The sequence below is a fragment of the Grammomys surdaster genome, unplaced genomic scaffold (genome assembly GCF_004785775.1).
Source record: "Grammomys surdaster isolate TR1022 unplaced genomic scaffold, NIH_TR_1.0 581, whole genome shotgun sequence".
NCBI lineage: Eukaryota > Metazoa > Chordata > Mammalia > Rodentia > Muridae > Grammomys > Grammomys surdaster.
Window position 1 is genome coordinate 354,997 of NW_021605000.1, and position 22,978 is coordinate 377,974.

The window sequence follows — 22,978 nt, forward strand, 5'->3', positions numbered from 1 at the left end:
ACAGAAATAGAGACAGAGAAAAGGGGGAGGGAGGCAGAAGAGAGGAATGCAACCCTCATGTTGGCTTGCTCTTGTATGCTTTCATAGCTCTATGGGCTTCTGAGAATGATTTCAGAGAGGGCCAATAATGACAGAGCTGGCTATGCTTTGAGTATCTCTACTCTTCTGTGCTCTTCTGGTATAGCATTCTCTGAGGCATGCAGTCCCAAAGGCTGGGGAAGAGCCTTGTTTAAAATTCTGCATGACTGTTTTATTGATTTCTAGTTGATGGGATTCCCGCCTAATGAATGAATGATCCACATGACAAAGGAGCTTATTCTACATCTTCATTCTATTTCTTGAAAGGCTACAAAGCAAGTCAACCTATAACAAGCCCTGAGAAATACTGCTGGGAAGGTATTTATTTACTGAGTTATTTAAACAAACTGGGCGGGCAATATGCCTACAATCATGTTTAAAATAGATCCTATAAATGGCAACTTTTGGCCTAAGTAACCCATTTGATCAGTGCACTAATCAAATTCAGCCATAGCTGTATGTGTGGCCCTTGCCCTGGACTTCTGCCCCCTTTCTTCTTAAACAGTGCTTATTAACATCTTGAGTCTTGTATCCTGTGGAGGACAATTTAGGCAACATCAAATGAAGCCAGTACCTCACTCATGATTTCACACTATCTTACAGTATCAGGCAAAAAGCCTGAGTGGAGTTGACTTGTACCAATGTACTAATCCATTAATCCTGCCTGGAACCACAAAATCCTTTTGTAAGATGGCTTCCTGAGATAAGGGCACAGCTTGTGGCAGACAGAGAGTGAGGTAATCAGTTTAGGAGAATCCCATCCGCACTGCCTGTCCCTCATTGCAGCACTGTAAGCCACTGGCTGGCTTCTGCCTTTGATCTAAGTCCATCCCCTATTGTCACATGGTTCTGGTAAGGCACCATGGTCCCATTAGTGTTTGAAAGGGCACTGAGAAACAGCACATAACAAGCAAATACTGAAAGAAAGCTGGTGTCTCAGACAATCTCCTGGTCCTGTTTCCTGTCTCTGAGTAGTTAGTATCACCTTACAAATCCTCAGTGTTTGGGTGGGATATTCACAGGCACCCAGTCACAAGTTGTACTGTCTGTTGGAATCACCCAGTGTTCAGCTCATTACGGTTGCTGGGATGAAAATACTCTGACCAAAAGGCGAAGTCTTTATTTAGCTCATGCATCTAGGTTGCCGTCCATCTTAGGGAGGGAAGCAGGAACCATGGAAGATGCTGCTGGCTCACCCACATGCTCATGCTCACCTAGCTTTCTTACACGGTCAAGGACCACTGCTCTCAGCAGGCTGGGACCCCCCCCCCCATACCAGTTAGCAGGTAAGACAACACCCACTCCCACACTTCTCTCAGGGAGTTGGATCTAGGTAATCCTTAGTCGAGGTTTTCCTCTCAGATGAGTCTAGGCTGTGTCAAGTTTACAATTAAAGCTAACTTTCTTAAGATGTTTTGGCTAATATGTAAAAATGCCACATGTTATTTGTGCATAATAATGGGATTCAATGAGATACTTCAATACAAACACACAACAGAGCACTCATCAAATCCAGCCCCCCTCTACCCACCTTCTTCAAGGCCTTTGCCCTTCTGGGAAGCTTTAAATCCAAAGCCTGCTCTGCCTCTCCTTCCAGGCAATAGGAACCCTGACTAAGACACTCTCTAAGAGAAGCTGGGCTCACTTTTCTGCTGTCTTCATTTCCTAAGTAACAACTGAGGCCTTAACAATTTAAGGATCAAAATCCCGGCCACCATGGTCATGCCACGTTCCAAGTCAGTGTCACTCCTTTGAATCTGAGCTTGGCATCTCAGACTAGTGTCTCCAATTGTGAAACTGAGTGAGGCCTGGGGAGAACTGAACACGGACCTTGGCGTCTGTGGGAGAAACAAGAAAGCTTACTTCAGCATGGCCTCCCGCCCCTCCCATCAATGCTGCTTCTGTCTGGAGACTGTGACAGCTTTGCATTTTATTTACAGGAAGACAAATTATGAGAGGCCACACAGCTTGTCTTCTGGCTTATGTCAACTATTTATCTCTTGTTGTTTTCAACAGACTAGTCTTCCCCATGCGTTTTGAGACTCTCTTAACCATTTTGAACAGGGTACACTATGACCCAGGCTCCCCAGAAGCTTCAGATTTGTTAACCAGGAATTTAAAGGAAAACCAAGGATGAAAGGGGATTCTCAATCCCCTAAATATCAACTCCAAGTGTGTGTGTGTGTGTGTGTGTGTGTTTCTCCACTGTCTGGTACTTTGTGGGGAGCACAAATTCTAACAGCTCTATAAACATGCATGGTAAGTTGAGTTGTCTTTCACTGAAGGTAGACAGGCAAGATCTGGGTAGCCACTTAGATGCCCTCTGTTTGAGGGCACTTAGAATGGATGACCTTAAAATTTGAGCACCTATGGCTGGTCTTAGAAGAAAAAATAAGATGCCTTAAATTTTACTTTAAAGTAAGCCCAAGTATCTCTTTCTAGGTTAGAGGACAATTTGAGCATGATTTGTTTTGTAGCCTCAAAAAACTATATTGATATTGTATTTTAAAATGCCTTGTTGTGGAGCATTACCATGAAACTCAGTGGAGAATCCTGTAAGACCTGGATCACAAAGGTTTGACAAAAGATGAATTTTGATTTTGTCTTAGGGTTTCTATTGCTGTGGAGAGACACCATGACCATGGCAACTCTTATAAAGGGAACCATTCCATTGTGGCTGGCTTACTGTTCAGAGGTTTAGTCCATTATCATTAGGACAAGATGGGTTGGTGGCATGCAGGCAGACAGGGCTGGAGAGGTAGCTGAGAGGCCTACATCTGGATCTGCAGGCAGCAGAAAGAGAATGAGACTCTAGGCCTTGCTTGAGTTTCTGAGACCTCAAAGCCCCGCCTTCCCTAGTGATGCAATTCCTCCAAGGCCACACCTATCAGTAGTGCCAGTCCGGATGGACTTACGGGTCCAACTTCATTCAAACTACCATAGTCTTTTTCTTTCTAATATGAACAAATCTCCAGAGTGCTCTCATTTGTAGGAGTTTTGAATAAAGTTGTTGAACTTATGAATAATTTATTTTGTAAAACCATCAGATTTTAAAGTTTCTGTTAATGATATATTCAAGTTCAATGATAGTTCCTTGATTGGGAGAACAGAAGGTGTACAGGTGTGGTACCTCCTTTAGAGGTGGAAGGTCTACTCAAGTCAGCAAACCACAGCTCATTTCTGTTGCAGCTGTCAGACTTGGCACCGCTTCTCATGCTGGAGATGTGGTGGTACTCAGTGTGGTCCATGTAATCAAGAGCATAATCATTCTTTGGAGTTATTTGTAGAAGCAAATTCTCAGATTCTCCAAACAGATCTACTGAGTTGGAACATCTGAGAGTCAGGCATAGCCAGTCTCTGCAGGGGATTCTAGGACTTCTTAGAGTTGGGAAGCACTGACCCTAGACCAAGAGTTTTGAGTGTGGTTCCCAGTGGCTCTAACATCTCCTGGGAACTTACTGAAGATCATCTGCATGCTTTCATGGGGCTTTGGCAGGTGAGGGCTAAAATGTTCTACAACTCTTTTAAATACTTAAAGGCCATAGAGACAGAAAAACAGTAATAAATAATACATCCGTTGGGTGGAGGAGTGAGGGCTCAGCCTGTAAAGTTCTTGCTATGCAAGCTTAAAGACTTGAATTTTATCTCTGGTGTCTGCCTGCTTGAACAGGCTCTCCAGTTAGGTAGGCCTGTGAGGCTGTGAACCATTGGCCATGGTTCCCACCAAATCTTCCATGTTCATGGGGTATTATGACTTTCTGATTTAAGCCTGAACTTGGGCCCTCTCTAGGTAAATCTTGGCAGTTGCCTGGCCATCTCTGCCACTTCTGGCCCCAGCTGCAGATTGAGAAGCACAAGTCAGGGGGTAAGACCTTGCCATACTTAAAGGAACCAGATCATACCTGGAGGCTTCAGGGGTCTGCTCAGGACTCAGACTGTAAAACCAGAGGATCTGAAGGCAGGACCCTGAAGAACCACTCATGGCAACCTAAGGAGCTGGAGCAAGGCCACACTAGCAGGTGTTAGGACTCGCCCAGTTCTCTTGTGAGGGACAGACTTAGATCCTTAGGGTAGCTACTGATCACATGTCAGATCCCTGGCTTTCTCATTGTCCCAAAGCCATTTGGATCTGTGATATAAAGAAAACTGTAGCAATAAGAGAACCGGAGCAGAAGAATCCAGGAGGAGTTGGGGGATGGGAAGAGGGGCCTGTGCTTGAGCTGCTAGAAAACACAACATGTTTAGCAGACTCCATGGATACTGCTTGCTGTTCTTCAGCCATGGTCATGTGAAGGTCTACACTGCAAGATCTTGGCATTTACCTTGAGGATACAATGGAGGGGGGGCAGGGAGAGGTGACATCCAAGTCTGTACTTGGAGCTTCTGTAAGTCTGTCTCAATGAGAGGTGGTGGTGTCACGCATCTTCTTCAGGCAGTGGAATACATGACCATTGCAGGGATTTGGAGCCCTTCTTCAGCACATTCTTTACTGACAGATCTGTCCCCAGACAAACTCCAGCTTCTCAATGTCCACAAGGCAACATAGCTGTCTACAATAGTTCCTGTTCCCCAGGGGATGTGTCCCAAGACACCCATGAATTCCTAAAACAGCGGATAGCACTACACTCTGTATCTACTTTTTTTTCTCCTATGTATGAATATCCAAGATGGAGTTGGATCTAAAGTTAAGCTCACTGAAATTAGCAATAATAACTAATAATATGGCATGGTATTATAAAAGCATTAATGAATTATTTATTTCTGGAATGTTTTTCTTTATTTTTTCAGGTAACTGGAATCATGGAAAGTAACACAAGGGCTTAGGAGCTACCTCTCTTGATTACCAGTTACCGTGTTTGTCTGAACTCAGGTTAGAGATGGCAAGATGAATTTGTTTAATTCTTCTGCCTCATAAACTCCCACTGAAATGACCTAAGGCTATAAAACCAGGGAAAGGCTTCACTACCAGAGAAAACGGGGCAGTGCCAGATGCAGAGGAGGTGCTTGGTACACAGGTGCCAGCGGGATGAGAGAAGGGCCTGCCATGCCCCTAACTCGATACCTGCAAAGGGCCAAGCAAATGGGCAGGTAGAATTCTCACCAAGCTTCTCACTGTGGTCTCAGATGTCAGAACTTCTGAGCAGCAGCCACGGGAAGGAATGTGTCCAGCTCAGACTCACTGTTTGTGTGCTGTACAAGCTTACCAGCTGCGATACTCTCTGTTGAATAGAGAGAATGCCTACATCATAAGATGCCATGAAGACTTGAGACACGGTGCACATCTAGAGACATAGCTGGAAGGTAGTAGCTGTTCTTTAACAATTACTGCCTGTCAGAGACTGCTAAGGTTTTGGAATAAACAGATTGCTAATCTTCAAGGAAGCTTTTGGAAAATAGACTCATTCTAAGAAGGCAATGCCTCTAACAAGGCACCTGGAGTTCAGAAAGGGCGAGACACTTGTCTAAGGTTCATTCTCTTTTCAGTATAGTAGGACCGTGCTCCAAGTCGTAAACCTACTTTGCTAATGTTTCTGGTTTGGTTTTTGCTGTTGTTGTTGTTTTTGTTTATCTTGTTTTGTTTTGCTTTGACAGTGTCTCACATAGCTCAGGGAAGCCTCCAACTTCTGATTTTCCTCTCTCAACTAAGTTATACGTTTAAGCCGCCACCCTCAGCTAACACTTCTCTTTTTAGCAGTGCTGGGTCTCAAACATGGGCCTCATGCATTACACCAGTGAACGCTAGTCCTCTAAGCTATATTTTTCCAAGATGTAACATATTGTTAACACTATGCATGCAGGTAGTTACAAATCCTTGAACACAATCAATGGTACATCCAAAACCCTTAAAAAGTTGCCACTGTCTTTTACATAGTACAGTATAATAGCCAGTCATACAGCTTTGGTTGTGTAATATTTTTGTTATGTAGAGGTGATTTTGAAGCACAAAGGAGGATATACTTTACTTAAAAATAATTAAAAACAGCTTATGTAGCTCAGGCTGCCCTCAAACTTGTAATCCACATGCCTCAGCCTCCTGAGTTATTATATATTACATGTATGAGCCTCCATGTCCAGCATACCTTTCAATAAGAAGCTTAAGCATGAATAGAGTTTGGTGACTGTAGAAGCCCCTGGCATGAGCCTCCTGTGAATACTAAGAATCACTATGTTACAGTCCCTCAACAACTTTCTAAGCAATTCGTTGAGGACAATAAAGTTTGAACCTTAAGCCAATAATTGGATAAAAACATTTGAAAGTGAGCCTGCTCAATTCCAATTCTGTCTGTCTGTCTGTCTGTCTGTCTGTCTGTCTCTCTCTCTCTCTCTCTCTCTCTCTCTCTTTCTCTCTAGTAGTATTCTGCTGCTCTTTAATTGATATAGTCTGTAGAATATCATTCTGTTTATTATCTTTGGATTGGATTTTACTCCCATTAGATAGTGGGGAAAGAGTTCAATCTGTGGTCCCAGCCCCCTGCATTCTTTGATGCTGTGGATTACTGAGCATGCGAACACTTCTAAACCACTGCATTTCTCTTCCAGCAAGACTCACGGAAAACATTGGACTCCCTCTGACGCTGCTTGAAACACACAAGCCTTGGCCGGCCTATGTCACATTTATCTCCCCGGAAGTAGCCCGACTCACGGAAAAAAGCTGGGCCAGGGATCTGGAGTGCATTTATGCTGCTGAGAAAAACCGCAAGCCAATAAGGTCAAGCGAACCTAGTGCCATGCAGCTGAAGAGGAGGAAGTCATCTAAGCCCTCAGAACTCATGCTGAAAGATGCTCTGTCAGAGACCTTGCTACCTGCGTGGGAATGCTCCACCACAAATGTGAGTCCCATATTTATCCCAGAATCTGCACAATTCCAAATGGAAGCCAGAGAGGGGCCCACACAAAACTACAACAAGATCATTTTCTCTAGGAGGCCTGCGATGAGGAAACTCCCATTTGGCGTACTACAGGCCAGCAAGGAAACATATACCAACGTTTAGCAAAGAGCCCTGTAGCCATCACCTGAGAATGTACAACAGTTACTCTCCATTTGCTACAAATTACATCATGTCCTTGAAACTTGAGGTCGTTCTTTTTTATACATAGGTTGTCAGACAGAGACCTTATCAGAAAGTGGTCTAGGGGTACTTGGATAGACAACCCCAACACTGGAGTCTGTTGGAGTGGGGCAGCTATAGATTCTGAAGGCCTAACTGTAGGCATGTTTGTCCATGTCCAGACAGCAGACAGACTTTACCAGCCATAATTTAATAGGATCTTTAACCAGGCAACTAAAAGAGGGCAGAAAGGTATAAAAGAAACCAGTTACCAACAGAGGTAGCCCCTGTGTGAAACCAGTCCTGTTCCTGGATGTATTGAATGTTAGATGTTTGCAGAAGGGAGATAATGGGGTGAAGCTCAGACTTCCTGAGGTGGGGACTGGGTGTGCTCAGCTTGTATTGCTGCTGACTTGTGCTGAGGAGAGCCCCTGCAGGGAACACATCCTTACCTCTTAGTAGGGGGGTCTTTGTTCATTTGGCACCACTAAGACACATCCATGAGACTGGTTCAGTTGAGTGTTAGAAACCCAAAAACTGGATTAAATAATCCTGGAAGGCATTGCCACTGGCTGGCTAACAGAAAGGGATGTGAGGAAAGCTGACATAGGCAGAATGGAGTCAGCAGAAACCAACAGGATGCTAGTGAGTTTCTTCATCCCCTCTAACCATGCAGACTCTTGCTAGTACCCTCTCTGAACAGAGTTTAGGGGGCATAAGAAGAGATGTGGTTGGCTGATTCCCAACCCTAGCATCTCCGAGACATATGAGAGAATGATTTTTGAAGCCAGCAGAAAATTAGCTTAGTAACTGACAGTGGGATGCTCCCTGTAGCACCTGAATCTGGTATTGGAGAGCTTTTTTCCCCCTTGGAGGTTGTGGTGGTTTGAATATGCTTGGTCCAGGGAGTGGCACTATTAGGAAGTGTGGCCTTGTTGGAGGAAGTGTGTCACTGTTGAGGTGGGCTTTGAGACCTTCCTTCTAACTTCCTGGAAGTTTGTCTTCCTAGCTGCTTTCGGCATGAGAGATAGAACTCTCAGTTCCTTCAGTGTCATGCCTGCCTGGATGCTGCCATTCTTCCTGCCACAGTGATAATGGACTGAACCTCTGAACCTGTAAGCCCTCCCCAATTGAATGGCGTCCTTATAAGAGTTGACTTGGTCATAGTGTCTGTCCACAGCAGTAAAATCCTAACTAAGAATTTGGTTCCTGGAGATGGGTATTGCTGTGGTAGGCCTGACCATGTTTTTCTTTGGGAGAATGTGGATTTGAGGACATTGGATTTGGAAAGCCATGGAATGCTTTTTTTGTTTGTTTTTGTTTTTCAAGACAGGGTTTCTCTGTGTAGTCCTGGCTGTCCTGGAACTCACTCTGTAGACCAGGCTGGCCTCGAACTCAGAAATTTGCCTGCCTCTGCCTCCCAAGTGCTGGGATTAAAGGCATGTGACACCACTGCCCAGCAACCAAATGCTTTTAAGTGGGGCTAAATGGACCATCCTGTTAGGAATATGGAAGACAGTGATGCTGAGTGTGATTTGAATTGTATAGGCCTGCTGGCCCAAGAGGTTTCAATGGAGGAGAATGTTAGTATGTGGCCTAGAGACTGTTTTGTGATATTTTGGTGAAGAATATGGCTGATTTTTGCTGTTGTCTGAAGAGTCTGCCCGAAGTGAAGAGATTTAGATTAATTGTTTTTGCAAATGAAGTCTCAAAACAGCCTGGTATAAATTCTGTTGTGTAGTTACTAAAGTTCACGTTTATGATGAACATTTTAATGAAAAGGAACAAGCCGAGAAAGGAAAAATATAAAAAGTATCATTCAAGTAATAAAAGGGCACTAAGAAGTAAAATGGAGCTAAATCCTATGTTCAAGGAGATAAACAGATTAAAGGAGTGGTGACCTTGGGGTAAGATCCTACCCAGCTAAGTTTAGGTCCAAGCATGGTGGTACACACCTTTAATCCAAGGGGGGAGAGAGAGAGAGACAAACAGATCCCAGAGTTCAAGCTCAGTCTGGTATAGAGCAAGTTCCAAGTAGAGAAAAGCTTAAGTCCAGGTGTGGCGGTACATGCCTTTGATTTCAACATTCTGGAGAGAACCATGCAGATCTCTAAGTTCAAGTTCAACCACAGAGCAAGTTCTGGGACAGCCAAGCTTAGGCAGTGAATGAGTTGGAAAACAGAAAGCTGGTAGTAGAACAAGGGGGTTGGAGAGGGAGATATTCCAGCCCCAGCAAGCAGCAAAACCCAGCAGCTTCAGCCATGTGGCTCTGACTTTCGAGTCAAGAATAGAAGGGACTACTGGCATAACTGATGCTGGTTAGATGGAACTAAGAAATTAGTAGTGATTAAGAAGAGACCAGCATCACTGAGGTGCAATTTTCTGGGAAGTGTTTTCTGAGATCACAAAGAAGCTGTGTCCCAGAGATAGCCAATGTTGTACCTTATACTGAAGTTGGACTTGGTAATATGTAAGAATCACCCAGGTGGTACTGGTTTGAAGGTATGAAGGGGTCATGAAGAGTAGCTGAGGCTTGGCACTGTGAAATGCCAGGGAAGGCCACTGGTGAAGGTGCAGCCTCAGTTGCAGCTGACAACCCAGGAATGAAAGGATCATGCAAAGAAGCTGAGGTTTGGTACCACAAAGAGAGCCTATGAGAGGCTATTTCCTAGTTGCAGCAGAAGACCCTAGTGTATTAGAGATGCCAGTACCATGGGATGATCACCAAAACCAGCAGCAGCAGTGGAGTCAAGTCAAGCAGAGCCTAGAGTGCTAGAGAGGGCAGAGCTAGAGAAATGACCCAAGCCCTTTGAAGGAGCCCAGAAAATCATATGTGGATCCCAGACATTGGGATAAGAAGCTGTGAAGTTGAAGTTGAACTGGAGACTCCCAAGATGTTAAAGATGCCAGATCTGTGAAATACCTGCCAAGGAAAGCTGCTGTCAGAGAGTGGAACAACCAGCACAGGAGGAAGAAGTTTGTTGCAGTTAGCAAAGATGAAAAAGGAGATCTGAAGACTACTTTGACATCAGACATGGAGATGTAGTTTGGAGTTTTCCCAGCTGGTTTCCTGATTTGCTTTGGGGATTACAGTTAAGTGATTGGATGAATCTCAGAAAAGATTTTGAACTTTGGACTTCTAACACTGTTGAGACTGCTATAGACTATGGGGACTTGGGAAGTTGGTCTAAATGTATTTTGCATTATGCTATGGCTAGGTATGGGCCCCATAGACTCATGTATTTGAACATGCCTATGGGGGCCAGGGAGTGGAATCTGGTGGTTTGAATATGCCTTGCCCAGGAAGTGGCATTATCTGGAGGTGACCTTGTTGTAGTAGGTGTGGCCTTGTTGGAGGAAGTATGTCACTGTGGGGGTGAGCTTTGAGACCTTCCTCCTGGCTTCCTGGAAGTCAGTCTTCTAGTTGTCTTCAGTATAAGAGATAGAACTCTCAGCTCCTCCAGCGCCATGCCTGCCTGGATGCTGCCATTTTCCCCTCCATAATGACAATAAACTGAACCTCCGAACCAGTAAGCCATTCCCAATTAAATGTTGTCCTAATAAGAGTTGTCTTGGTCATGGTGTTTGTTCATAACAGTAAAACCCTAACTAAGACAGAGGGCTTGCAAAATGGTGTATGTGTATAATGGCGGTGGTGGTGGTGGTGGTAGTGGTGGTCGTGGGTGCCTGTGCTGAGCAATGGAGGGTTTCTTTCCTCTGCTTTTTTAAAACAGTATTTTTTACTGTATTTATTTACTGCATGTGTACATGTCTAAGTGTGCCATAGTGCTTATGCATGGCATACATGTGGAGGTTTAAGGACAACTTCGGGGAAGTCTGTCCTCTCTTCCCCTCATGTGGGCCCTGGGGAGTGACGACAGGTTGTCAAACTGAACAGTAAGCACCTTCACCCACTGAGCCATCTTGCTGACCCTCTGTTGTACTTCTTTGTTTTAGCATGGGGAACAGATCTGGTGTGTGAGTATGGGGGAAGGATTAGGATTCAGGTGAGTTCCTGGCTGGACACTAGCTGTTAATTAGATGGGAAGTTAGAAATGTCCTCATACATGTTCTGCATTGGCTCCAAAGCAAATGGATTCTCCTCAGTCACCAAGCCAACAGTTGTCTTCAGGCCCAGACAGTCTTCTCTTTGGGTTTGTCTCTAGCATGGATGATGACCCTACCCATGTTTCTGTGTGTCTGCAAGGCAGTTGGTACCCTTCTCCTCCAGTACACCAGCGTGTGATGTACTAATGGTTGCAAATGGTGTTTGAAAGAGCCCAAGTCTCCCTGGAGCACATCCTCTCCATCGACTGTGAACACTCCATTTGACATCACTCACGGAGATAGCTTGTTCTGTCTCTGGCTCCTGTGCAGTTCTGTCCAAACACCACTGTCAATTAGAAGCCCCCAGTCCAGTCCTATGTTATTAACCCTTGGCCAGTATGAGTTCTCAAAAACTGTAGATATTTTCTAGGTGAATCTCAAAAAGCATAGTTTCTGTCCTAGAGGCACATGCTAAATTCTAAGGAGAGTATTTATCTTAAGACTGATGCTGTGGTATATACCTGTAGTTCAAGCACTCAGGAGTGGAGACTGAGGCAGAAGAGTGATGGTCTTCTTACTCAGCCCTGGCACAAAACAAACAGAATAAGTTTTTTTTCCAAACAAACAAACAAAAAAACCCAACCACCTCTTTTACCCCTTTATGGGCATTTCTGGTCAGGGTATATCTGGGAATCCATGGATTAAGGCTCTTTCTTGAATGTTACCAGGGATCTGAGGTTACTGTAGTCATGTCTCCCAGTGCCTTTAATGGGAGAGTGATGTGGCAATTTGGATAGGCATATATAGGTATTGCTTTCTTTGTACTTGATAAATTCTAACAACAACAACAAAATCCAAACAAACAAACAAACAAAAACAACTCTATAGTAATCAATTCCAGCTAGCATGATTTAGAATAATTTAGTTCTCAGCCTAGTGTAACAACATAGGCATGTGCCAGGGATGCCATTCATACCTTCTACCCTCATGGAAAGGGCCTGAACCTTGTCCATGCAATGTCTTTAAGAAAGGAAAAAAAATCCTTTTGCAGTGGAGAACTCAGCTTAAGTCTAGGTTGGGACACTGGGGTCTGGCCATTTAGGGGCTGGAGCATCTCTTGCTATATTTCCAAGAAGAATTGTTCCAGGGAGAAAACTTCTGGGCAGGACTAACTGGACATGAAAAAAGCATTGGACATTGGTTGCAAGATGATTCTTAGCCTCAGTGGCTTACAGTGTGCAATGCTTTGATGTGTCAACTGGTTCAGACCTTCCTGAGGGCTATGGAGACATGGACCATCTTCCCAAAGGATGTGGTCCTAGAGTACCAAGACAAAGAGAAAGATATGTCTTTGACATCACAGCCCACAAGCACACAGATCCCATTACTCTAAGTGTAGCCTTTAAATCTCGAGGTCAAGGAAAGCCCAAAGAACACTTGTTGAGACTAACTTTGTTCATCTTTGATGTTTCCAGAAATAAGCACGGAGCCTTTCCAGGACCCTGACATTCATCTGGAGCAGTCAGGGCATGCAGGAGGTGGAATGTGGGTTATTTCCATGTAACCTCATCTGCTTGTTCAAACCAGGGAGGCCTGGAGTATCTCAGGTTACTCTGAACAAAGTTAATGATAATCTTGAAGAGGGAACTGGATTTCTCAAAGTCTATGGTCACCTCTTATTTATCACCTTTCTGTGTGGTGTTTTTTGCTCAGCAGAGTTGCTGCAATGGGTCTTCTTGCTTTTGTAGTCTGTGCAGAATCAGAATGCACACTTTCTTAGCCTGTCTGTGTTGCTGGTAACTAAGGGCACATTCCGACATATTTCATTCAGCCGTTTTACACAGATTCCTTGGCTTCCTGTGTACAATATGATATTTACCACTTGCAAATTCCAAAGGGGTGCCAGACAGTTGACGTTTAACCTCCACAGCATATCCAAGCTGCTGATTGGTTTTGCTTTGGACATCAAGCAGTTCTACATTCTGGAGTTTCCTTAACTGTGGGCTGGGGCACATCTTAATGGAGATTAGTCCTGCCTCAATGAGAAGAGGCTGCAGGAATCTTCAGGGAAACTTCCAGAACAGAGGTTCTGGTATAGGCATTTGGGGGTTGCCTGAGGTCTCTAACTGGAATGAGAGATAGAGATGGGGCCTAATCGAATAGAGTAGATACTTTGTGAGCCATGCTGAAGTGAGGTGGATATAGCGTGCCCAGTGTGCTTTTTTGTTTTTGTGGTCTGGTGTCCTTAGTGCAGGAAGGGTAACTGTCCCAGAGTTATATAGCTTCTCCTTTAGGATATGGAGAGCATAACAAGCTCCTGAGCCAGAGGATTTCTGGGCCTTGCCAGCGCACCTTCAAGTTAGCTAAGCAAACATGGGAAAGTAGGGGCACCAGCACAGGGCAGAGACCAGCTCCCTGCACTGGAATCCTAATCAGTTACTGACCATGCATCTGTGGAGATAAAGAACAAGCCTTAAACGCCCTAGCCCTCCAGCCACTCTCTCTGTGTGTCAGCAGCTGTAGCAAAAAGATTACAAAGTGTTCTCTAAGTTGTGTCCAAGCCAACAGGGCCATCTTCACCACGTGGTTCTTTCTGGCTTTAAGTCAGTCCCCCACCCCTCACTCCCAACCACGCCTAGAATCTTTTAAGGAATCTTCAGCTGTGTGTACAGACCAAAGGGCACATTTTTTAAAAATAATAATAATTACCATTATTATTATTATTTTTAGAGCTCTCAAGTTATCTGTGGCAGATAGAACATAGACTTAGAAAGCCATGGAAGGGCTGTGGGGGAGGGGAAGGAGACAGAGACCTGATTGAAGCTCAAAGCTGAGTTCCTGTTTGTTGACAAATCTCTTCCTATTTCTTACCCCTCTCTGGCTTGTTTCTCTCTTATCTGGGACCCAGGGCCTCAGCCAACTACTTGGAAATCACAGAGTGACATTACTAGATCTTTAGGGGGCATGGCTGGGTTCTTGGGAAGAGAACCAGGAGGCAATATAGAACACCTGCATTGTGTCCACACAGGGCCCTGACCCTGGGCACACATTGTAGGATGCTTGACAGCACACTGCAAACATGGAACAAGAGACAAATTAACTATGAAATTATGTTGTTTCCAGTAAAGGTTACAGAGTACACTTGGAATTTCATCACCCCATATCCTGTGCCACCCCAGATTCTGTACCTCACTCTAAGCATGGCTGATTTCTCCATGTGGAGCTGCCTCCTTGTGGACACACAAGCTGAGTGTACATGGTGTGACCTTAACTTTATACTCCAGAGGCAATAAAACTTCCCACCCCACCTCTGGCATTTCTAGGTGGTTCTTTTACTGACTCATTCACTTCCTGTCTCCATTCAACCTTTCAGCGACCCAAAGCCACCCATTCTTTTCAGTAGAGAGAGGGACCTGAGATGTCACAGAATTTCAGACAAGTTGGAAACTCGACTCCTGGCACTGTTTCTGCACATGTGCCAACTGGGCAGATATTTTTGTAGAGAACAGTCGGTTCAAGAGCCAGCTGCAACTAGAGGGAAGTTGGCCTGAGTGTGGCTGACTCTTTGTTCACACTTTTGCACACTGGAACCAGTCTGTATCCACCTTACTGTTCAGAATGCTGGGAAATGCTTACTTTGGTAAGTGGGTGATAATGGAAGTAAGAGAGGCTTTGTTGGACTCTAAGTAGTTCAACACCGTGTGTGGGATCACTTTTGAACTCAGTACTTCCCCTGCTCTTAGATCACCTCAAATTCGTATCAGTTACAGTCCTGCTGGGTTTGGTCTGTAATTGCTGAGCCCAGGGTATACTGTAAAGCAGCTTTACTTGAGACCCTTCTTCATGTAGTCAGTTTGGTCTGTAACTGTGGCCCTATAAGTATTGGACAAGTCTGGCCACATTCTCCTGTATCTCCTGTATCTCCTGTATCCCCTGAAGTGTGTTCTGGGCCAGAATTGATGCTCAAAGATTGAGTAAGGAGTTTTTAAGAGCAACCTCTAAGACTCAAAACAAAAGGAACGGAGAAGAGACTTCTTCAGTGACAAGAGGTTGGTAAACACTTTTTTTTCCCTAGGCGGGAATAGGCTGCCTTGCCATGAACTCTACTCCTAGTCTTAATACTATTATTATTAATAAATATATATTTTTAAGCCTACAGCATCCACTATTCCAAGGCGGTCTCCCATCCAAGTACTAACCGGGCTGACCCTGCTTAGCTTCTGAGGTCAGATGAGATTGGGCATGTTCAGGGTGGTTTGGTCATAGACATTATTATTTAAATAATAATAAGGGACACCTTTTATGTACTTTTTCTTTTAGGATACTGGAAAAACAGAAGGAACATGAGACACAAAGTCATAAAACATGGTTAGTCTGTGCCTTTAAAAAGCCTTTCAAGTCTGTGTGATGAAATTCCAAGTTTGCTTTTTTTCTCTAGCCTTTATCAGAAGAGACATAATTTCACAGCCCTAATGCAACATGCTGACAGGCATCCTGCAAATGCACACCAAGTGCTTGCTTGTGCCAGGCAATGTGCCAGGGCCTCGGGTGGACATGGCAGACCCAGGATTCTATTTTTGTGACAGGGACATTGGACAAGCACACCGTCTGGGGAGCGTAAGGAGTGCTTTGCAGAAGCAGGGGGCACTGTAAGAATGTATTTGCTGAGGGCTCATGACCTCCCTTCCTCAGGCAGAGGAGATTATGGGAGGAGGCAGGATTAGTGTCAGGACAGCTGCTCATAAAAGAGAGTGAGGTCATGTCGAAGCTGCAGCCAAATTGAATTTTCGTGGCTGGGTGAGTTTTTAAAACTTTGCAGAGCTGTCTTCAGTTTATATTCAGCCCCAGTTTCCATGTTTGTTTCTGTAGCACCATGGAGCTGATTCCTAGTTCAGGCTGGCTTTCGGTGAGAGCATCTCCCTTTCTGGTCCTAGTGACAGTAGAGAGGAAGTGCCAAGCATTTGCAGTTTGTCCCCAGGTTTACTTTCAGCCTGGTGTTCTGTCCTGGATGACTGGGCTGGGCATTGACAAAGGAGACCTTGAGGGCTCTTAAGTGTTCACCCCAGACCTGGGCAGGTGCCAGACCCTAGCCTCAAGCAGCCTTCAGAGTCCAACCTTCATTTCCCTAGTTCTTGCATGCAGAAGTGCCAGTTCTGGTCTCCACGTCATCTCTCTGCAGCCCGCTTGCTTTTTCAGATCTCTGTAGTTAGGGCATGGGGTGCAATTTAATCTTGACATCACTCTTTATTGCTATGGTTCTTTCCTTTTCCTTCGTCCCTTTCTCCTTTCTTTCCCTTCCTCTGTATCTACTTCCTGCTTCCCCTTCCCTCTCTGTCTACTTCCTTCCCTCCTTTCTCTTCCTTCATTACCTTCTGATCTCCATCAGTGTGTGTGTGTGTGTGTGTGTGTGTGTGTGTGTGTGTGTGTGATTGCAAAATAAAATGATGCTGCTGTAAGGAGCTGCTTTTCTTACAGTCTGTGAAAGAGGATTCTGACTGCTGCAAACTTTAGGAGGACATGTTCTTTTCATATACAGTTTATCAGGAGTAGGAGCCTTTATCCTGAGGACAACGGGAAGTTCCCAAGAACTTCTTGTGAAGCTCTGGGGGATGCTTGCATATTCCACAAAATTGTCTCAATGGCCACTTGTCACCCTGGCCCACCAGTATTATGCCAGAAAAAGAATTATCTTCCTTTACTTCGACATAGCCATTGGGGCTCTTGCAGATTGCCAAAGCATAATGTATAGGGCATAAAGGCCAAACCTTGTAGGCCTGGGGAGAAGGGCAGCAGAATGCCAGTTGCTGCTAGGCAGGGTTGCTTTTAGGGGGCCACAACCTAAACTTGATTTCTGTTCTGTGCTGAAGACCAGCTCCACCCTGAACATGGATCTCAGTACGTCCATGAAAATTCTAAACCCTGCAATACCTCTGTTAATCTTGGAGATGTTGTAGCCTCCTGCACCTCACTTCCTCTTACCAATGGCTTCCTTATTTTCTCCATCACAGACACAATGACACTGACAACACTGATGCTTTATTCCTAAGTTGTGTCTAGTTCTGTGGCCTGGAGAAGACAATGGCAACATTCAGCAGGGTACTTCCTATTGTCTGCCTTGCCCCATCTAGCATAACAGAACAGCCGAGGCTTCATAACAGCTTAGCAGAGTAAAGGACCTGGTCCTCTATCTACTTTGTGTCACCTCTAGATTATAAATATGACGATGTGAAGATTATGTAAATGTTACTCTTCTGTGTGGTTGATGAATAATGACAATTAAAAGCTCTGTGTGTTCAATACTTTTTAGAACACCCTTTAAAAATTTTGCCTATCAAGTTTGTTGGCTCTGGACAGGGTACCTGTGGGTATGGAGGACTCTGATTATATGTGTGTATTGTCATATGTAACAATGTGTTTCACTTTCTTACTTGATGCCAGTACTGAAGGACAGCTACTGAGGGAAACCTGTTCTGTAGATTCTGAGAGCTACATAAACACACTACAACTCCAAGTAAAGAAAAGACACCATCCTCTTGAACGTCAGCCTTTTTCAGTTAGACACATGGTCTCACCACATTGGTGCCATGATCCTCCCAGCTCCCAAATCCTCACTCTGGATCTTCCTCAAGTTGGCAGATCACAACCCCTCTGAAGAGGGCATGGTGCAGCCACCACCCAGGACACGTGCCCAGCAAGCAGCCATGGAATTCTGACCTGATTAGAAGCAGAACTCGCATATATCAGTGTTGGCAGCTTCTGGGAAGCTCCATGCAACTTGAAGCATAGTGAACCCGAAGATTTGGGCTGCAGGCCCTTGTGGGTGTGGTGTGGGTGTGGGAGTCTCCCTGTTTGAGGCTTAGGACTGACAAGTGGGTTGTGTAAGGTGAATCAGGGGCTCCTGAGGCAGGGATCTAGTTGAGATGTACCTATTTCACACATCACCATTGTACATTAGAGTTCTGAATTGGACCGTACTTAATTAAAGCCTTTTGGTCATAGGCTGAAAATTGTTTCAATAAACATACACTTTTACAGTGACCTGAAGTAGGTGATGGCCTCTAGAATTGTAATAATGACTACATCTGCAGCTATGTGGGACCTCTGAAAGGAGACACTTTCCCTTGGTGTGGAAGGGTAAGTAAGATTCTGTCTGGTGTGTGTGCACAATCGAGACATTACACTTAGAAGTGAGGCTGCAGAGATGGCTCAGCAGCTAATAACTGCTCTTTGAGAATGTTCTTTGAGAATGCAGGTTAGATTTCCAGCAGCCACACAGTGTCTTACAATAGCAACTTTGGGTAACAACTCTGCAACTATGAGGTTTTCTCAGCTCAGTGTGTTAGCCACCATTCTGTAGCTATGACGAAACAGCTTTACAAGCTTAGAGGAGATAGGGTTTATTTCCACCCATGGTTTCAGAGGTCTCAGTACACGATGGGCTGGTTTCCTTGCTTCTATGAGTCTGAGGAAGCTCACTAGTTAGTTCATGGTGGCCAAGAGTCAGAAAGAGGGAAGGGAAGAGGAGAGAGGGACATTCTTCACAGGCACAGACCAATGACCTACTATTTCTTTCAACCAGGCCAGTCAACTATGAACTCATCAATAGCTTCACCCGTTGATGAGACGAGTGCCCTCATGATCTCTGCAGGACTTGGGACAGGGGAACAAAGCCTTCAACATGAGAGTCTTTGGGCACATTCCAGCTTCAATCCATTACAGAACCACTCAGTGAATCGGAAACGGTGTTTAGCTGATCTGTGGTGGTACATACCTATAATCACAGCACTTGGGAGGCAGAGGCAGGCAAATCTCTGAGTTCAAACCCAGCCTGGTCTACAGTGTGAGTTCCAGGACTGCCAGGACTACACAGAGAAACCCTGTCTTGAAAAACAAAACAAACCAACACAAAATAAAGAAGGAAAAGGAACTGTTTCAAGTAGCTCAGCTTCAGTAACTTGTTCTGCCCCAGTGGAGGGAGAATCAGATAGGAGGTAAGGTCAGCTCATTTCAGGCACAGACTTGAGCTACAAGTGAAAATGCTTGGTAAAACAAAGAAACAGGCTGGCGATGGCTCAGTCAGCAAAATGTCTGGGATGCAAGGATGGCGGTCCAGGGACATGCGTCTGAAACCTCGGTCTCATTAGGGTGTGAATATGAGGACAGGTGGACCCTTGGAGCTCATTGGCTAGCCAGCCTAACCTAGAGATGGGCTCCGGGTCCAATGAGAGATGTTTCAGAAACCAAAGTAGAGTTTTAGATAGCCCCTTCCCATTGGATGGCTCCCCATCGTGGTGTATGTGGGCAGCACTCAGATTATTAATAACAAAAGCCAAGGCATGTAGTTGGGAGGTTGATGGGGTCGGGGATACTAGTGGGCATTGAAGAGCGAGATAATGTTAGACGGACATGATCAAAATACAAACGTACAAAAAAATCAAAGAATAAGTAAAAATATTATTGGATGATAAGGTGGAGGATGACTGAGATATGACTACCTCTGGCCTCTACAGACACTGACATGTGTGCACGTGTACCCATATGAACACACACACACATACACACACGGACACACACACACCACAAGCCCAGTAAATAGAACACAGAATTCCCTACCTGCCTCCCCTGAGCCATATTCTGCTTCCTAAAGGCAACCATCATTAATAGGTTGGTATACATATTTTGGGATGTGTTCTTAGTCTATTTCCAGAACTTTAACTAAGATCACATCACACGTTGTCCTTTGAGGTGAAAGTCCAACAAACAACCTGCCCGACCTCTCCACCTCTCTGGTACCTCTCTTAGCTCCCTTTCAGTTGCTCTGCCCGAGCCCCTCTGTGACCTTGCTGAGCCTCACCCACACCAACAAGCTCCCTCCCCAGTCCTCCCTACCTGCCCTCCTTCTGACCCCAACCCCCACACACCTCTGCACCGTAAGGCACAGCATAGATTCCATCTACTGTTTACTGTTGTTCTCCTTCATGAAGCTTTACCAGAGCAAAGGATTTGTCTGTTTTCTTCACTGCTGTGTCCATAGGGCGTAGAACAGTGCCTGACACACAGTGGTTGCTTAGTAAAGCATAGACCCACGAACGCACACACAACCCTCACTGTATTGTCTACATACTAACACATTCTATAATACAGTGTCCTGCTCTTGCTTTTCCAGACTCTCTGAAATCCCAGAACTTGTTGCTTGTTGAGCACAGAAAGTCATCTTATTCTTCCAAATGTCTATTAAGGGTATAAAGCTGTGAGTGTTTAACTGTTAGTCCTCTTGATGGTATTTGGATTTCACCTCCCCAGCCTTCATGAACAGCGCTGTAGAGTACACTAGAGCCTGCCTGGCCTCTTCCTTTCCTCCTGTGCAGCAGAAGGACCCTGCGCATACTAAGCAAAAGCTTTGCCAGGCCCTTTTGTTTTTCATTTTTATACCCCCTTATTGTTTTGCTCATTAACATAATTGTCCTTTGGGCCTTGGCTTGTATGTGATATCTACTTCTGGTTCTGACTCCTGATCTGTCAAGAACAAGTCATGGCTGCAAGGCCCCACCACAGTGGCCAAAGTCACGCTAGCCACTAGGCTTTCCTCGTCATCATGGACCATACCTTCTGGAACTGTTCGCCTGAATAAAGCTTTCCTCCCTGATTGCTTCTGTTAGGCAATTTGTCACACTGAGGAGAAAAGACACACAGAAAGTAACAATCTTCTTGCCTGCCCTCAGTTCTCCCAGGCCACAGCCCCGATTGTGCTGAACTGTTGAAGTGAAGTGGTTGCCTCTGGTAGATATGATAGGAAGGGCCAGAATTTGAGATATCCAACTTAGGTAATAGCCTCAAAATATTATTTTTAAAATATGAAGGAAGAAGAAAGGAAGAAAGAAAATGCAAATCAGAAGAAAGAACTCTCACCTTTGTTTTCTTGGTGATTGGCTGCTCAGGATACACTGGATAGGCTATGGGGCCACCCTGTGGCCCAAGCTGGAGCCTATCACTTCCTTTAGCTCTTCTGTGTTGTCTAGGCTTCCTGTGGCCCTTGTGTGCAGTGGGAGGTTGGTATGAGGTTAATGTTTGGAGTGGGTGAGTGTAGGGAACAAAAGCAGATCTTTACACATTTTTCCTTTTCTGCTTCTTTCTTATAGAATCTTGAAGTATCCATGGAAACAGGCTCTCATTGTGTGCCTCTGACCAGGGCCTTCTGAACTTCTTTGAGAGGTCCAGGAAGTAAAACCTGGCTCCTTGGAGAAGCAGCTACATGATAACCTGACTCACGGGGACCCTTACCTGGGAACCATTTGGGTCACATGTTGGATGCCTGTTCCCTTCCTCTAAACATCTGTGTGTTTAATTCTGATACCACAGGCACTACAGGTGCTTAAACTTTGTTTCTTGTCCAGGATGTGCCCAGTCAGCTTCACACAACCAGTGGCAATGCACAGATCCTGGATCCTTGCTTCCTATTTTCAGAGGCCACACTGACATGAAAGGAAGGGTGGCTATGAGGCTGGGAGAGCTTCCATTTGGGTGAATGAGCTGTGAGCCCTGCTCAGGGGAGAAGAAAGTTACCTGTCTTCAGCCCAGCGCCGCCTCAGCATCCTTCCTGGGAGTTCAAGTGTCAATCACAGCTCCCAAGTGTCTGCAGGGCCTGCACCAGGGGATAGCCTCCTGGCCTTTGGAATGTCTTCAGGGGTGTTGGTGCTGCAGATGTGACCCAGGGCTGGAGTGCTGGTAGTCGGAGGTGCCCTGTGCTCACTTACTCTGGATTTTTCTTTGTAGCTCAATGCTCTTTCCACTGCAAAAAGTCCTCCCACTTTAGGAACACATCTCTCTTCCCAGAATTCACTGCATCAATCTCAGGGGAGTCTTGGACATCAGTTGCTCAGGTGAAAAAGATGAAGGGTAGCATTGCCTTCTTTGGTGGAGCAGCTGGAGGCTCAGGGATCTTGGCTCCATCTACACATGCCCACCAGGGCAGGGCTCCTGTCACCTGTGAAGTGGAGATCTGATTCACAGGCAAGAGCCAATGAGAATTATGGCTGTGTTTATTGAGTGGCAGACACTGCTGTGGACCATGTGTTTTATGTCAGTCAAGTCCCACAGACACGGTGAGTCAACTGTTTATATTATCCCCATTTTTATCACAGCCGTGTGTGAGGATTCAGTGAGTCTGTACAAGGTCTCTAGCTCACTGTAAAATCTCATTAAGAGTGGTGGCAATTGTACACATCAATCGGGGACATTATGTTAGTAGCTTAAAATTGCCCACTAGTGGAATAGTCACACTTCAGAAACTGGCCATCACTGCAATTCAGGTGTTTGTATGCATGTGTGTATGTGTATTTTGTGCCCCCTTCACTTTTATAGAAATAATCTAAAAGTTGGCCTCTCTGTTAAAATCAATGTACTAAAAGAGGAGATCCTCCCAAAACTCTTTAATAGAGGAGACATCTTTCTCTGTAGCTTGCTGTCACCATATGCATCATAAAATCCAATCGGAGAAGAGTGGGCTGTGCCTGCAAGAACCTTGGCAGGGAGACAGGGGTCACAGTGATGGACTAGTGGCCCAAAGAATGCTAGGGTACTGGTTGGCAAGCCAGCGTGGTTTGCTATTCCTTGGAAGTAGGTGCCTGTGCCTTGCCACAACACTTTTCTGACTAAATTCTCAAAGGCAAAAATGCTGCCCCATAAGTAGATCACTTGAAGGGAGCTCTAAAAGACGTCACTGCAGCTCCGGAGATGCTGATGTAGGAGAGCTGGGCAGGGTGGACTCAGCCTGAGAGAAAAGGAGTCGCCTTGGGTTTTGGTTC

At 45.1% G+C, this 22,978-nt stretch overlaps 1 protein-coding gene and 1 long non-coding RNA gene across 2 annotated transcripts in view; one reads left to right on the plus strand and one right to left on the minus strand.

The window, feature by feature from the left end:
• The window catches only part of Cdrt4 (CMT1A duplicated region transcript 4), a 30,088-nt gene extending 22,935 nt beyond the window's left edge, over positions 1-7,153 (plus strand). The window contains exon 2 of the mRNA XM_028781924.1: positions 6,619-7,153. Coding sequence (XP_028637757.1) covers positions 6,619-7,070 — 452 coding nt within the window. The 3' untranslated portion in view covers positions 7,071-7,153. The remainder of the gene's footprint in view (positions 1-6,618) is intronic.
• LOC114633340 lies at positions 4,532-21,288 on the minus strand. Its single transcript, XR_003713190.1, has 3 exons — positions 21,084-21,288; positions 20,096-20,223; positions 4,532-5,297 (listed from the first exon to the last, which is right to left on the minus strand). It is a non-coding gene; the product is annotated as an uncharacterized LOC114633340 (long non-coding RNA).
• Between the last annotated feature and the right edge of the window lie 1,690 nt (positions 21,289-22,978).